Below are 16,073 nucleotides of genomic sequence, written 5' to 3'. Positions count from 1 at the left end.
CAAAAAAAAAAAAAAAAAAAGAGCAAAAAAAGAATATACTTACTGTGCTTTGAACTTTCAAAATAATGTAATTAATGATTTTAAAAAATTTTCATGGCACTCCTAAGATCCTCTCACAGCACATCAGCTGAAAATCACTGACTCTGAGTCTGTTCTCAAAGCATAGACCATGGACACCCAGGGGATCCTTGAGACCATCTGAGGAGGTACAAGTCAAAACTGTTTTCATAATACTAAGGCTTTATTTGCCTTCTTCACTCTCATTCTCTGATGAGTATTCAAAGGAGTTTTCTAGAGGTCACATAATATAATTACCCACCAAATTTGAGAAGCCAGACGTTAAAGAGATTTATAAACATGTGAACAATGTTACTCTTCTCAATATACTTTTGTTTGAAAGTAGTTTTTCTGCAAATATGTTATTTTGATCTGTAATAAGTTTATTATTATTTTTAAAGAAGTAACATTTTTGGCTGGGTGTGGTGGCTCACGCCAGTAATCCTAGCACTCTGGGAGGCCAAAGTGGGTGGACTGCCCTGAGCTCAGGAGTTCAAGACCAGCCTGAGCCAGAGTGAGACCCCCCATCTCTACTAAAAAAAGCCGGGCGTCGTGACGGGCTCCTATAGTCCCAGCTACTTGGAAGGCTGAGGTACGAGAATTGCTTGAGCCCAAGAGTTGGAGGTTGCTGTGAGCTATGATGCCATAGCACTCTACCAAGGGCCACAAAGTGAGACTATCTCAATAAAAAATAAATAAACTAACATTTTCAATTATTCAATTTTCACTTTTAATACAGTAAATATTTATAACGACAGCCCATAAACAAAGATCCTTGTAATTATTAATTTAAGAGTATAACAGGGACCCAAGTCCAAAAAGTTTGAGAAGCTATGACCCCCTACTACTCTGCAATTGCTAATGACATTGAAGAGGAAAAAAAGTCTTCTGCCAACAGCTAACACACCACAGAATTTTATCTCCAGTTTCAAGGCAAGGTGATACACTGGACCTCTTTCTTTTAGTATATAACTTAGTTTAACTTACAAGAAGAAAACCTTACATTTTAAAATTTTCTCTTCAGCTTCTTTAAGGTGTGACATAGATGTAGGGCACCACGTGGGGAGCCAGCCAGTTAGCCATCCTGACCTAAAGCACCAGAAACAAAATACAAATAGGTGAGTTCATGCTCTTAACTCATAACTGCCACATGTAGAAAAGAAAAGCAGCACAGTAAACACAGTGTTTGATGATGAAGCAATATTTGACAAAAATGACCAAAAGGGTGCAAGCACTATGGTAAGTACTGGGATACAGATACTCAACTTCAGCCTGTGTAGGTACTGAAGTCTGTCTTACCTTCATGGATAGTCAGACTCTCAACAAGGGAGAGGATAAAATGGGCAGAACAAGAAAAAACAAAACAAACCCCACAAAACAAAAAAATCTCCCCTCCTTACAAGACAGCTTCTTATCAAGGTAGAAGCCTGAAAAGGCTAAGGACTAAGAGAAAGTTCATTTGAATTGTAGATTCAGAGTATAAAAGGCACCTGCTGTGGGATTTGAGAAAAGAGAAATCTTATAAAATCTGAGGTGTTTTTTTTTTTTTTTTAAAGCCTTCAAATCTTATGGAAAAGTAGTAATGTATACAAATACAAATGCAGGGGGCTGGCCTGCATATAATCTCTTTAGGGTAAACTGATTAACCGAATAACTGTTAACAGAAAAACAAAAAAGCTTTGTGTTTCAACGGGAGATAAGATGAATGACTCCGGGCATTTGTCAGAAGACAGTGGAACAAAAAAGAAGGAAGCAGGTCTGAGGGAACAGTTGTAGAAAGGCCTGGGAAGGCTAGAACTGACACACTGCTTATGGTCAACTAAGGGAGGGCAACCCTTCACTGCAGCAGCAGACCACAAGCTTAACCTAATGATCTGAACAATGGAGAGTTTCAGCCATCACTTACTATTAGCTAGGGCTCAGCACACAGCTGGCATTGTCTAAAATGAAAACTTTCTGGTGAAAAGAAGTGACCAACTACTGAAGACTCCAAATAATGAGAGTAAAGGCCAGAACCAACCCTTTAACAATAGGGATAGAGACAAAAAGATACGGCCAAAGAATATTTAAAAGAAAACAGGCTGAATTTGATAATTTGTTTGATATAAATAAGGTATAATAAGGATTCTGAGGCTACTGTCTTAGGGTACCACTATAGTTGAGAGAACACAACTAGAATAAGAACAGGTGTAAGTAGGGAAATGTGTTCAAGTTTGGAAGGGCTGTGATCCAGCATCCAGCTTTTTCTAACCTTTGTAGGCTCATCCATCCTACAATATTTCCTTTCCCTTTCCTGTAGAATTTCTCTGGGTATCATTGTATAATAGGTGCTCAATAAATAACGTTTGATAAATGATTAAGTCACTCACAACCCAGGGTATTCTCAGCCCACATTATTCCCATTTCATAAATGTAAAAACTGAAGTTCAGAAATGTTAAAGCACCAAGTCCAAAGATATTCACCTAGTAAGTCTGTGACACAAGTAGAAATTTGAGTTCAACACTGAGTGACTCAAAATCCTTTTTTCTCAAGTGACTACCTTCTTTAAAATGTCTGAGGAATTGCCCACTACCTACAGGATAAAGTCCACATTCCTTAGATTGCACAGAGGTACTTTACAATCTGTCCACAGCCTACCTCCACCCTGTATTTTCTTTTGCACATTATACTTTTCCAGTACCTCTCAGCTCCTAAAACTTCGTATTATTGCATGTCTCTGTGGCTTTACACAGTTCTTCCCACAGCCCAGATGCCATGTGTCACCTTTTCTAAGATACTGTCCCTGACCCTGATGTCAAGGCCAAAGGTCATTAATCACACTTCTGGTCCTTTAAATACAGCTACTATTGCTGTGGTTATTTCAGGGTGGGTTTTTTGGGTTTTTTTTTTTTTTTTTAATATAGGGTCTCAGTTGCCCAGGTTGGCCTTGGCCTCCTGGGCTCAAGCAAACCTCCCACCTTAGTCTCTCAAAGTAGCTGTGCCACTGTGCCCAGCCCATCTATTTACATATTTATTGGCCCTACTGCACCAGAGTATGCTGAAGACTAAACACAGGTTAAAAGTCATCCTCACATCCCTAGTGCCAAACAGTGGTCATGCGAGGGCTTGATGACAGTGTTTGTGAAGTGAAAGCCGTGGTCATAAGAAATATCAGAAGTTTTAGCTTGGCACCTGTAGCTCAGTGGTTAAGGGTGCTGGCCATATACACCGAGGCAGGCAGGGTCAAACTCAGCCTGGGCCAGCTAAATAACAGTGACAACTACAACAACAAAAAAAATAGCCAGGAGTTTTGGCGGGCGCCTGTAGTCCCAGCTACTTGGGAGGCTTAGGCAAGACAGTCACTTAAGCCCAAGAGTTTGAGGTTGCTGTGAGCTGTGACGCCATGGCACTCTACCCAGCATGAGTAAGACTCTGTCTCAAAAAAAAAAGAAAAAAGAAATATCAGAAGTGTGAAGAAGCAAGGCAGATGAGGTTCATTTCTATAGGCAAAGAGCTCTTACAGTACCAGGAGTTCTTTAATAGGACATAGTATATGAGCAGAGGAAGCTCCTGAACCCCCTAAAACAAAACAAAAAACAAATGTTGATGCAAAGAGGCTGGAATCAAGAAAAGGGTAATCAGCACAGATAATACAGAAAGGTGAACAGAAGCACAGTAGCCTAATATCATACCTTTTTTTCCACTTAAATAAAATTATTCCTTTTTCATCTACTAGCCACCTTTTTTTCCCTTGTCACTTTATCTTTAGACATAAGAACTTTCCCAGTTTAAGTTTGGTAGTATTATATTATACATATAAAGTAGTCCCCCCCTAATCCATGCTTTTGTTTTCCGTGGTTTTAATTACCACAGTCAAGAGATATCCAAAAATATTAAGTGGAAAATTCAGAAAGAAGCAATTCATAAGCTTTAAATTGTGCACTACCCTCCCCTATTCCACTTAGGATATAAATCACCCCTTTGACGTGTCACACTACTCACTCTACCAGCCCACTAGTCTCTCAGTAACCCTCTTGGTTATGAGATCAACTGTCTCAATATTGCAGAACTTGTGTAAAACCCTTATTTAACTTAATAATGACCCCAAGCATAAGAGTAGTGATGGTGGCTTATTACTATAATTGTTCTATTTTATTATTCATGATTGTTAATCTCTTACTGTGCCTAAATTATAAATTAAACTTTAGCATAGGTGTTTATGTATAATAGAAAACATATATATAATTTCAGTACTATCTGAGTTTTCAGGCATCTACTGAGGGTCTTGGAACGTATGTCCTGCTACCGTACCTATGTATATGTGTGTGTTTGTGCTACACACACCAACAGGATTAAGTATAAGCAGATTATCTGGTCAGGTTTTCATGGCATGAGGTCATACTGTAGGGATATCCCACAAGAAAAGAATGTCTCGAGATACATAATAGCATGCACTATAATAAAGTTCTACTCCAATGTTCTCTGCTGCCAGTTTCTAACTTTGTGCCTTAACAGGACAAGATGATTAGGCATCCCTCAAAAATGTTACATGTAATTCATTATCAAGGTAGAAACATAACAGAAACATTAATATCAGGCTATTTATAAATATGTAAACCTATTTATAAATCATCTAGGAAAAATGATTCAAGCCTTCAGCAATAAATGTTTTTATTCAACCATTTTCCAAATGTTGGGGAAAAAGTGGTTAAAAGACAATTAAAAGTATCTCATGATCTTTAGAGCTTAAAAAAAAAGTAAACTATCATTAAGCTATAGCTCTTTTGTCCTGACCAAACAAGGTCTCTAACCATAAAAATATTAACTGGTATCAATGGGAAGTTACTTACAACTCAATCTCACCAATTTTCTTAAATACTATTCCCCTTAAGTCATAGTATAGTTCTTTGCCACAGAGAATCAGAGGTCAGTACCAAAAAAAAAGAGAGAGAGAGAGAGAGAAAAAGTTAACATGAAATGTACCCTAATCTACTTTTGCTCCAACTGATATCATAGACAAGTTGGGGCAAAGAAAACATAAATGTAACCTTCATTTCAGTCTTTGTAAAAAAAAAAAAAAATACATTCAACAAATAATTTAGACTCTAAAGATTTACCAAACTAAGCACCAGAGTTTAAAAAGCTATATACCAGCATGTAACATAGAATTATACCTACCTCCATCAATTTACCAGTTGACCATAAAACCAACTTTCAAAGGATTATCTGTCCAGACAGATCTGCCTTAGTGATCAGCTCAACTCAGAGAAAGAGCAAAACAATGTTTTCATGCTTGTAAGCGTAATGCATTACAAGGAAAAATTAGGAATCCTCAACCACAAGAAGAGGCATTAATTTGCTTGATATTTTCACAGAAGCTTTTTCATCAAAGTGATTTTTTAAAGTGGGGCTTTTCTAAAGTATATTTAAGCTGAAAAACTGCATTTAACAAAACTATTTTTATGCTTAATGAAACTGTAAAGGTATCACTCTTCCCCTAAATCTTGATAATGTTTCTGTTCAGTTTTAGTTTAACTAGACGATAAAATGTTCCAAGAAACCGTCTTCTTCTCTCCTAGAGAGACTCTACAGGACTGAGTGCCAGGCTTATCGCAGGCTCAAAGGAACGTTTTTCCAAGAATTTACCTTTCCCATACTTTAGTTTATTCCCCTTTGTTCGAGAGTTCACCTACCTTACCTTCCCACCTCTCCTGCTTCTACACTAAACACTTACCCATCCAACACTACTTCCTGTCTTTAAAGAGACCCTCTGCCCCTTTCACAGGGTATTCTATGCCACTCAGTACTGTTCAGCCTTATGAGTTTAGTATATGGAAGAATGGACACAGGAGTGGACCTTGTCAGATAACTAACCATTCCTCTAAGGTCACAAAACTCAAAGTAAAAGTTAAATTCACGTGGCCTAGCAATAAAATAGTAAACTACATACAGAGCAGGTTTCCTTATAGCTCTGGAAAATAAATAGAAAAGCAAAACCTAACCTCTCTATTTTATTTAAACAGATAAAAAATAATCACTGTAATCCATCACTAAGCCCCAAACTTCAGAAGAGACCAAACCATCAATTGCAACACAAAGAAATTTCATTCACCATAGTGACAACTTTCTAAAAATAAACAACTATAATATGGGGAAGCCTTACCAATGTAAGCCAAAAAGTTTTCTGGGCTTGGCGCCTGTGGCTCAAGTGGCCCTAAGGTGGTGGGTTCAAATCCAGCCTGGGCCCACCAAACAACAATGATGGCTGCAACCAAAAAAAAAATAGCTGGGCGTTGTGGCGGGTGCCTGTGGTCCCAGCAACTTGGGAGGTGGAGGCAGGAGACTCGCTTGAGCCCAGGAGTTGAAGGTTGCTGTGAGCTGTGATGCCACAGCACTCTACCCAGGGGGACAGCTTGGGGCTCTGTCTCAAAAAATAAAAAAAAAGTTTTCTGTATAGCTCCATCAGGTATGCACTAAGTTTATCAGCAAGGCAAAGGAACAAAGCTCTAAAGTACCGAATCAAACATACATAGTAAAATATCAAACATAAATAAGTAAAATAACAAAATTAAAAACCAAATGAAAGGCCTTTTACTTTATAATCACTTTATTTCGCAGTGGAATCATTTCGGTAAGCAGACTTCTAAGTAAGAAACACTCTGAAAGGCCACATTAGAGCAGGCAATTCTAAGTAAAGCCAAGTAACCTGTGCTTAACAAATTAATAGAGTATATTTACCTAAGAATATAATTTTAAGTATTCTGATTTTGAGATATAATTTTTTTCCCTTGAACTTTCTACCTAATATTTTTTATAAAAATATCATTATGTTGTACTTATACTCCATGCCATCAACATTTAAGTTTCCTGGTAAATCCTGTTTTGTTCTCTAAAATATCTGACTATCTATAGTATTACTAAACCTGAATTACACAATCTATAAATATTATGAAACAGTGAAAGAGGTTTCAAAGTATTCTGAAGAAAATGTGCAGAAGTCTGGTCAATTTCCACACACTCTTGGACACTTAAATAACATTTCTAATTAGGTTACAAGTAAAGAGGATTTCATTATATTATTATTTTGTTTAAAATGGTCTCCATCCCTGTATGGGTACAGACGAGAGAGAAAAATCTTATAAATTTATTATTGCTCTTAATAAGCTAATCTAAAATGGTATTCTATCTCCTTTAAAAAAACCATGAAATTTTGCTTTTTATTATAAATGTCCAAATTAATTATAGGTGTGAACATATGTTTTTCTGACATAATCTGTCAACCAATGAATGACTAAAAACTTCAAAATTGTTAATTGTAACACTTGGCAAATAAAGGCTTGCTTTCTTGAGAAATGACTTCTTATGAAAGACGAAACAAAGAACAACAAAAAGAGTATGTCTCATACAACTACAATTTAAGTGACCAACATGGCATTTTATTTTAGATAAGTAATACTTAAATGATTCAAACTATCACTATTAGAGCAAAGACAACTCGGGCCCTATAATATATTTTAGCAGGTTAATCAACAATCTTTTAGGTCCTCCCCCCCATTACCTTCTTCAAAAGACCACAGTGAGAGAATCAGTGTTTTAGACAAGCCACGTGATGGTAATATTTCCAACCCCTTCTCCCCATTGCTTCTTACCTTCCCTCACAGAGGAAACAAACTATTCTGGAGTCAGGCCCTTCCACGGCCCCATTATCAAACATAAGTGTGAAGCTACATGTATACTTTCAGGTTTACTCTGCTTAAGGAGTCAAAGTGGCATTGCTTTATGTCAGTTCTAAAATAAGTTCATCCACTAGATAATAAACAGAACAAAACTAAAAATCCTTAGTCTCAAACTGAGTAATCATTTTAATAAAAAAATCTCTCCACAACAACTTTTCTTGTAACTCAAAATCAGGAGTAGGAATTATAGAATCACGAGGTTAGACTAATAATCTAACACTTAGTCAAAACAACGTTTAAACCAATATAATGTTTCAGAGCAGCTCATGTTAAGTAATACAGGTCAAATCTTCAAAGACTCATCCAGAAACACTCATAATTCTGAAATGTTTTAATCAGTGTTTTTTTTTTTACTAAGCTGCCATCCTTGTCATTTTACCATCTTTTGTTAACAAGTTCTTTGTCACAGGACTATCAGCAGTTGCTGATCCATGAATGGCATTTTGGAGAGCAGGCAAAACAGTGAAGCACGGGATTGTTCGCTCAAGGTCGAGACACAGAATCCTATTCCCAAACTTCTATTAAGTTCCATGATCCTAATCGTTGTCTTATTTAAATTCAAACTTTTCTGAACATCTCATGATGAAAAAATTTAAGTCACACAGTACAAAATGTATAATCTACTATAGTTCTGATTTTAGTATTTGTGTAATGAATTTACAATAGTTGAAGTGTTTAACTTAACAAAAATGTAAAGCTTAACAATTTGTAAAGCCACTTTAGGCTCTACCAAATATTTGGGTAAAAGAAAAGCCTTGTCTTCACTGAGTTGACAACAAAAAACTATACTACAAAATAATGGTATACTTGCCCACAAAATTTAGAAAAATATTGTGGACCTTTAGAAAAGAAAGATCACAACATGTTTTGGGTCAGAGAAAACAAAGTAACCAAGCTTTGGGGGAAAAGGAAGTGGGCAAAGCAAACTGTTGAGGAAATAATGAAAAATACAGGTTGGCTGGAGTCCAGTGCACAGAGAGGAAGTAAGACTCTCATGCCAGATAGCAGCTACACTACTTGGAAAGGGCTTTGAAGTCAGGCTGTGGACACATAAAGCCACAATGTGTGTGTGGCTGTGTGGCAAAGGAGACTATACCTCCTGGAAATAGAAAAGTAACTAATGAAATGAGCAATGGTACAAACTTGCAAACTTGTTAATAGTCAACAATCCAAGGGAAAGAATAAGGAAGGTATGAACCAGGTGGCTCTTAGGTAACACGTGGAATGGAAAGGAGAAGTTGTACACTTAGAAGCTACTGGACTTGGTAACAAATTTGGTATTTAGGGGCAATAAAAGGGGCTTGCAGTGGGGGAAGAGTCAAGAGATAATGCCACAGTGTTATTCTGGTCATCCAGAAGTAGTAATTGTCACAAATCAAGGAGAAGAATGGAGACTTTTCTATTGTGTAGTTTAGGAGAAGGAAGGTGCAAATAAAATCCTGGTCTGGACACGAGAAATTTAAGGAATTAGGCATAAACATCTGACAATTAGAAACATCACTAGCCTAGAGAGGGCTCCTCCCAGAAAAGGAAAGAGAACAAGATCTCAGTCCTCTCCACAGACAAGATACTTAAAGGAGTTTGAGGAAGTAAGACAAAAAACAAAAACAAGTTAGAACCTTGGAGAACTACTACAAGTAGAGAATAGAGAAAAAAGAGAAGCTAATAAAAGTGACTGTTGGTCTTAGGTAAGGCAAGAAGCAAAATATTGTTAAGAACTAGAATGCCTAGTAAGAGTTTCAAAAAGAAGTAGCTATCATTACATATCAAATACTGAAAATGATCCGAGGATAAGTACAGAAATGGGATGTTGCACTGAAAAGTTTCATGAATTCTAAGAAGTGGCAAGGGATTGGGAAGGGGAGATGGCAACAGTAAGGCATCACAGATCTTGGCAGTTTTTGTGGGTTTGTTTGTTTGTGATAGAGTCTCACTTTGTTGCCCAGATTAGAGTGCCTTGGTGGCAGCCTAGCTCACAGCAACCTCAAATTCCTGGGTTCAAGTGATCCTCCTGTATCAGCCTCCCAAGTAGCTGGGACTACAGCTACCAGCCACAGTGCCCAGCTAATTTTCTCTTCTTTTTTATAGTAGAGACAGGGTGGGTCTCACTCTAGCTTAGGTATGAAACTCATGAGCTCAAGGGATCCTCCCACCTCCATCTCCCAAAGTTCTAAGATTACAGGTGCAAGCCACCATACCCCAGGCATTTGCAGTTTTTAAATGATAGAGAAATCCACTCTTTCATCTCCAAGAGCAAGAACTACATTCAACTCCTAATGTAAAGCCAGTAGAGTGCTGGCAAACGGACTGAGGCAGGAAGGGGAGAGAAAAATCCTTTGTTCATACCTTATTTATAGCATTTGATGATTTCCATGGTGTAAATACTCCCACCATGGCCAGTTTCAAGCTGCCAACAGTTGGCAAAATTCCTGCAAATTTAGTAATGGCTTGTTGGTACAAATCAACTCCAGCACGCTACTGCAAACGGCTTCTTTTATGGTCTACTCTGCAACTAAGCAATTCTATGACAGCTTTCCTCTAAATTCAACTGACACAATCATTCTCTGGGACAACTTTACTTACAGCAAGTCACAGAAATCCATCCTGCTCTTGTCACACTTAGCTTTCTCAACTGTACTGCAACTGAAAGGGCTGGATGTTGAAAGCAAAATGGATCCCTGGAATGCCTGTCTTCACTAAGTGCCACAAAGGAAAAAACAAATCATATGCTCCAAAAAGCCATCAGATGACCCTTTTATAATTGTTTCCTTTGTAAATGTCATCTATCTACACTTGGAATGTCTTAGGATGGGGAATTTGATTTCAAACAAAAGCCAAGTATCTGACATGACTTAATCATACTGACAGACAGGAGAAATATGGGTAAAGTGTCTTAGATTAAATCCAGATACGTGGGGTGCTCCAAGCTAGGCCTACTATTTGGGCCTAACGTCAGGGTGCTAGGAGCCTTCCCAGTGGCAGTCCCAACTGCAAAGTGGTAACAGTAATTATCTATCATACAAGGTAAACCTTACATTTAATAAGACTACTTTCAGGGAACACCCAACTAGTGAAGGAGGTCAGTCTTCTCCACTTGCTGTTGGAGTGGCCATATGGATTTTGAAAACACATCAAGTGTATTGCCAAGAACACCAGCCAGGTCTATCTCTGTCTACGGACAATACAGCTGCTGAGGATTTTTTTTTTATCATTTGCTCCTCACTGCTTCCAGCCATCACCCAAAGCCAAAACTTTCTTTCAGGGTTTTGCCCTATACTCCTAAGCCCTATAGCAACATGGAGACCAAAGAGTTTACCAGAAAGTAGTCTCAGAAAGGCAGAAAACAAAGACAAATCAGAAGGGAACATAAGGTACCAGTTAGGTTCCTACTTGAGTTCACGTGGCATGCAGCATCTCATCTCAAAGTAAGAAGGAAGTTCACCAACAACCCAAAACTGTGGACCCATTCATCATATAAACAAAACTCAAGGGAAGAATCTAGTTTCCAATATTTTATATTTCTTCCCCTTTGTCATTTTTCAAAATACCCTTGCCTTCACGGTACTCCATATCCTATCATTTAGATTATGTTTGCTAAGCACCTTGTAGAACTCATGTCAAAATATCAAATATACCTTGTAGAAGTAGAGAAGTTTCCTTTCCAATATAAATGACTATCCTTGAAAAATAAGGCAATTCACTCTTTCCACTAATTAACTACTAGTCTACGAAGAAATGTACAAAGTCAGCTATATGTAGAAAACAATTTAAACTCAGTGTATCTGTATATCAAAAAGATTCCCATTAGACATCTGCCTTCCAACTTCCACAGTTTCCTACATGTCTGTGTCTCCTTGAGGCACAGGCCACACACACATGCTTCTCCAGTAAAGCCAGAACTCATCACAAAAAAGGAGAGAACGGAGCTCCGGAGCTCCGGAGCTCCGAAGCAAAAAGATGAATGATCCCTTCCGAACTTGTTAGACATAACTTAAGTGTCCCCTTTTATCCTACAAAGCACCTGTAAGTTAAACGTTTTCTGAAACTCAAAGCCATACATCCACTTCCCCAAGTACCCTTTCCCGCACGCTGGGCTTTTCCCTCCGTGGACACCCCGAATCTGCCGCCGCTTCTGGGGTGAATTTGGGTTGTCCGCCTAACACACCCCCAAGGAAGCACCGCCCCTCCTGCCGGGCCTCCGGGGCACCGGCTCTGGTGGTACTTTCGTTCTGGCCGGAGGCTGGACAGAGCACAGCGTGTACCTTAAGACGGAAGCCGCGCTCAGAAGCGGACAGAGGGACCCGGCCATTTCCCGGACCACGAAGTCAGGTGCAGGCTCGGCCGGTCCCCGCCCGCCGCCGCGCTGGGCAGGGAGGGGGACCCCTGGAGGAGAACGAGGCTGTCCCGGCGCCCAGGCCACCCCCGCCGCCGGCCCCGCGGGGCCGCTTACACAACAACGGGGCGGGCCCTCAGGGCGGCCGGAGTCAGACTCGGACACTTCGGGCGCCTACCGGAGCAGAGCGGCGCTGGGACTTCTCCAGGCGCCACGCGCCGGAGCCGGACAAGCGAGCGGCCGGTCGTAGCCGGGAGGGTTACGAGTCCTCGGTGCCGCCCGCTGAGCCGGGCTCCGGCCGCGCGGAGGGCGCGTGCGGGAGAAACACGCAGCTTCCCACCTCTGCCGTCCGCACTTACCTCTCCTCGGTGTCTATCGAGTCCACCTCCTCCTCCTCCGCCGCCATGGCCTCAGCCGCGCAAGCGCCAGGAAGCGCCTCCAAGCCGGCTGACAGGCCGACTGGGTTACTCCCCGCCGCCGCCGCCCTTAAGACCGCGCCGCCCGCGCATGCGTCGTCGGCCCACTAGCGAGACCGGGGGCGCGGCGGCGCGGCGGCGCGCCTGCGCATGTCTAGCTGTAGCATGACTCCTGCATCAGCCACGCATGCGCCATGCTGCCTGACGCGCTCCTGCGTGAACACTGGGCGGGTCTGTCAAGCTGGAGGAACCGGCGGAGCTCACCCGGGAGAGTTGAGTAGTAACTAATTTAAATAATGACCGTATTAATGCATCATCCTGTTGATGTTGGCTGTCAGGTGCTGGGCACTGAGCAGGCACCTGATAGTACCGTGGAGACTGAGACGTGCCCCTGCCCTGTTTAAGAGCCTGTCTGAGATGCTGCAGTGGTAATGGAAGCACCATTATCCAGGTGCTGTTTGGCCTTCCTCCAGCCTTTCCCGGCGGTGAGTGGCCGAGGGGAGAGGGCGACTCACAGGATCCTGCAGTCAATTGATCTCTGACATGCAGGGCACTACTCTAGGCCCTGGGTTAATGGCCAGAACCAGCAACCACTTTCCCATCTAGCTCTATATACATGAGAGGGTGAAAAGAGTTGGTGTTTAGGTTTTGGGGGTTCTTACTAATGTTAATGTCAATGTTTCTTGACCGGGTTGCAAGTTTTTTGCCATCAGATACAGCCTGCTTTTGGAATTATACCACTCCCTACCGTTCATCCATTGATATTTAGTGTGTGGCTACTTGTGCCCACTCTCTTCCAGGCACTGGGAAACAATGGGTTGAAATAGGGCTTCTGTCTTTATGGAACCTACAAAAATACATTACCCTTTATTTTAGACTCAGCTCATTGCTCTCCTTTCCTGACTCCCCTCCCTCCCTGCAGCCTTGTTTTCATTCCTCTGAGCCCCCATGTAAACCCGTTTCTATTACACATGTACATTTAGCATTCAACTTCTCAGGTTTGTGTAATTGTATCAATTTTTAATGGATTTCATTGAGTATCCTTCCAACTACACTGGAATACTTGGAAGTGTATTTGAAAAGATACTCAGTAAAGTACCTCTAGGATAAGGATGGGTCTTTTGTGACTTAGAGGTGTAAAAGCCTCTCATAATCAACTTTACTGCATTCAAGGTTGGCTTTTTTTTTTTTTTTTTTGAGACAGAGTCTTACTATCTTGCCCTCGGTAGAGTGCCCTGGAGTCATAGCTCACAGCAACAGCAACATCTATGCCTTGGGCATAGTAATAGCTATAGCTAATAAATACAAGGTGGCTATAAAGTTCGTGTGCAATTTAAAATAGTAAACTATGGCCACCTTGTATTTTTTTGTATTTGGTCCAATTCATAAAATAGTTTAGGGAAGACTAGTACATGTAAAAAGTTTACAGGGATTACTGGTGTCGCCAGAGACTTGTAATATGGCTGCTGAAACTGATCCGGTACAATCTCCACCTTTCTGAGCACATCCAGCCTGGGAGCATTCCGTCTATATTGAATGGTTATCTTGGTTGCTGGGGACTCTACTGCCTGGAACATAGTCCCAGCTTGGTGGTACTGAGATAATAGGAAAGACACAGGAAAAGGGAAAGTGGTACTTGGGTCATAGGAAAGGCCTGAACAATCAGCTATATGATTTTGAAAAAAACAGAACATGATTTTAGGGCTTCTTAGACTCTAATATGCACGCAAACTTCCTGCATATCTTGTTAAATTAAAATTTTCTACCCTGGAGGTCTGGAGTGGGACCTGAGATCTCTGTTTCTAAGTAATGCCTGTGTTCCTACTGCCAGTCAGCAGACAACTCTAGAGAACAGCCCTGTCTACTAGAATGTTCTGCAGTGTAGAAATGTTCTAGACCCACACTATCAAATAGAGTAGCCATTAGCTACAGGTGGCTGTAGAGCATTTGAAATTTGGCTAGTGTGACAGAATTTTGAATTTTAATTAGCATAAAATTCAAAAGCCACTAGCCCATGGCGCCTGTATTGAACAGAAAGATTTATATTTTATAAGCCTCATCTGTAAAAATGAGAGTTTGAGATTAGATAACTCCCAAGGTCCTTTCTAACATTCCGTGGTTCCAAGTTGTTTTCAAGAGTGGAAGGGGGCATTGATATGAAAGTCTAGACATGAAAGCCTAGAGCAGAGATTCTTTTTTATCTTATAGCACACTTGAACCTAGTTGAACTTCTGCGGCACATTTAAATTATGTTGGTAAAAAAAGTTAAAAAGTTAAGGCTTGGCGCCTGTGGCTTAAGTGGCTAAGGCGCCAGCCACATACACCTAAGGTGGCGGGTAAGAATCCAGCGTGGGCCCGCCAGACAACAATGACGGCTGCAACCAAAAAATAGCCAGACATTGTGGTGGGTGCCTGTGGTCCCAGCTACTTGGGAGGCAGAGGCAGGAGACTCACTTGAGCCCAGGAGTTAGAGGTTGCTGTGAGCTGTGATGTCATAGCACTCTACCCAGGGGGACAGCTTGAGGCTCTGTCTCAAAAAAAAAGTTAATATACTTAGTGCACTTTGCACTTCTTTCAAAAATAATTAATGATCTTTAAAACTTTTCACAGCACACTTAAGATCCTCTCATAGCACACCAGGGTGCCATGGCTGGTCTAGAATAAAACATGAGGATGTGAGAACTCCACCATAGTTAAGTGGAGGAAGGATGATGTGGAGAATGATCTCTCAGGGGCTGGATTCTAGAACTTACTGGTAGAGCTGTCCTCCAGAGGTAAGAGACTAACCACTGTGTGTTAACTGAACTTGAACCAGATAGAAGGGCTTCTTCAGCAAGAGACAAATGCCAGGCCATAAAAGAGTGATTAATTTAACCACCTCAAAATTTAAAACATCTGTGTGGAAAGAGGTAGAATAAGTACAAAATATAGAACAGACTAGGAAATCTATTTTGAACATTTTAAGGAACAAAGGTTTAATATCTTGAATTTTTAAAACAATGAACAAAAACAAAATGGAAAGTAGGTTAACAGAATCCTTTGCAGAGGAGAAAACTCTCAAGCCATGAACGACAAGATCCTCAGATTCATAAGTTACCTGTGAAATGCAAATTCAAGCCATGACGACATCAATGAAAAAGGCTGAGATTGCTAAATATTGGCGCAAACCTGGATCATTGAGGAATGTTTCTACCCAGTTGATACAGATTAGTACAGCTATTTGGAAAACAGTTTAAACTGTAAAACTAATGTACCCTGTGGCCCAGCATTTAATTTTTGAGGGTCTTGACTTATGTACACATAGAAACATGAAAAGGGTGTTTACTTTGGTATTCTAATAGCCAAAAGAAAGGAAGAAATTAATAAGAATGCTTATGAGTAAATAAATCTTGCCACCTTCAAAATATGGAATACTACAGCAATTTAAAAAATGAGGTAGATCCATATGTATTAACATGGAAGGACTCCAGAACACACTGATGTGAAGAAAGGGCAAAATCCATGAAATATTCAAAAGTTGGTTCTCTGAGAGTAATAAAATTGGTAAACTC

The 16,073-nt window shown here is 40.4% G+C and overlaps 1 protein-coding gene across 1 annotated transcript in view; it reads right to left on the bottom strand.

Moving 5' to 3' along the window:
- Positions 1-12,625, bottom strand: part of ABHD5 (abhydrolase domain containing 5) — a 30,517-nt gene extending 17,892 nt beyond the window's left edge. The window contains exons 1-2 of the mRNA XM_012807996.2: positions 12,466-12,625; positions 1,061-1,146 (exon numbers count right to left, since the gene is read on the bottom strand). Of these exons, the coding sequence (XP_012663450.2) occupies positions 1,061-1,146; positions 12,466-12,512 (133 nt within the window). The 5' untranslated portion in view covers positions 12,513-12,625. The remainder of the gene's footprint in view (positions 1-1,060; positions 1,147-12,465) is intronic.
- Between the last annotated feature and the right edge of the window lie 3,448 nt (positions 12,626-16,073).

Source organism: Otolemur garnettii, unplaced genomic scaffold, assembly GCF_000181295.1.
Source record: "Otolemur garnettii isolate 467f Iridium unplaced genomic scaffold, OtoGar3 scaffold00082, whole genome shotgun sequence".
Taxonomy (NCBI): Eukaryota; Metazoa; Chordata; class Mammalia; order Primates; family Galagidae; genus Otolemur; species Otolemur garnettii.
This window is presented reverse-complemented; position numbering and strand designations above follow the sequence as displayed.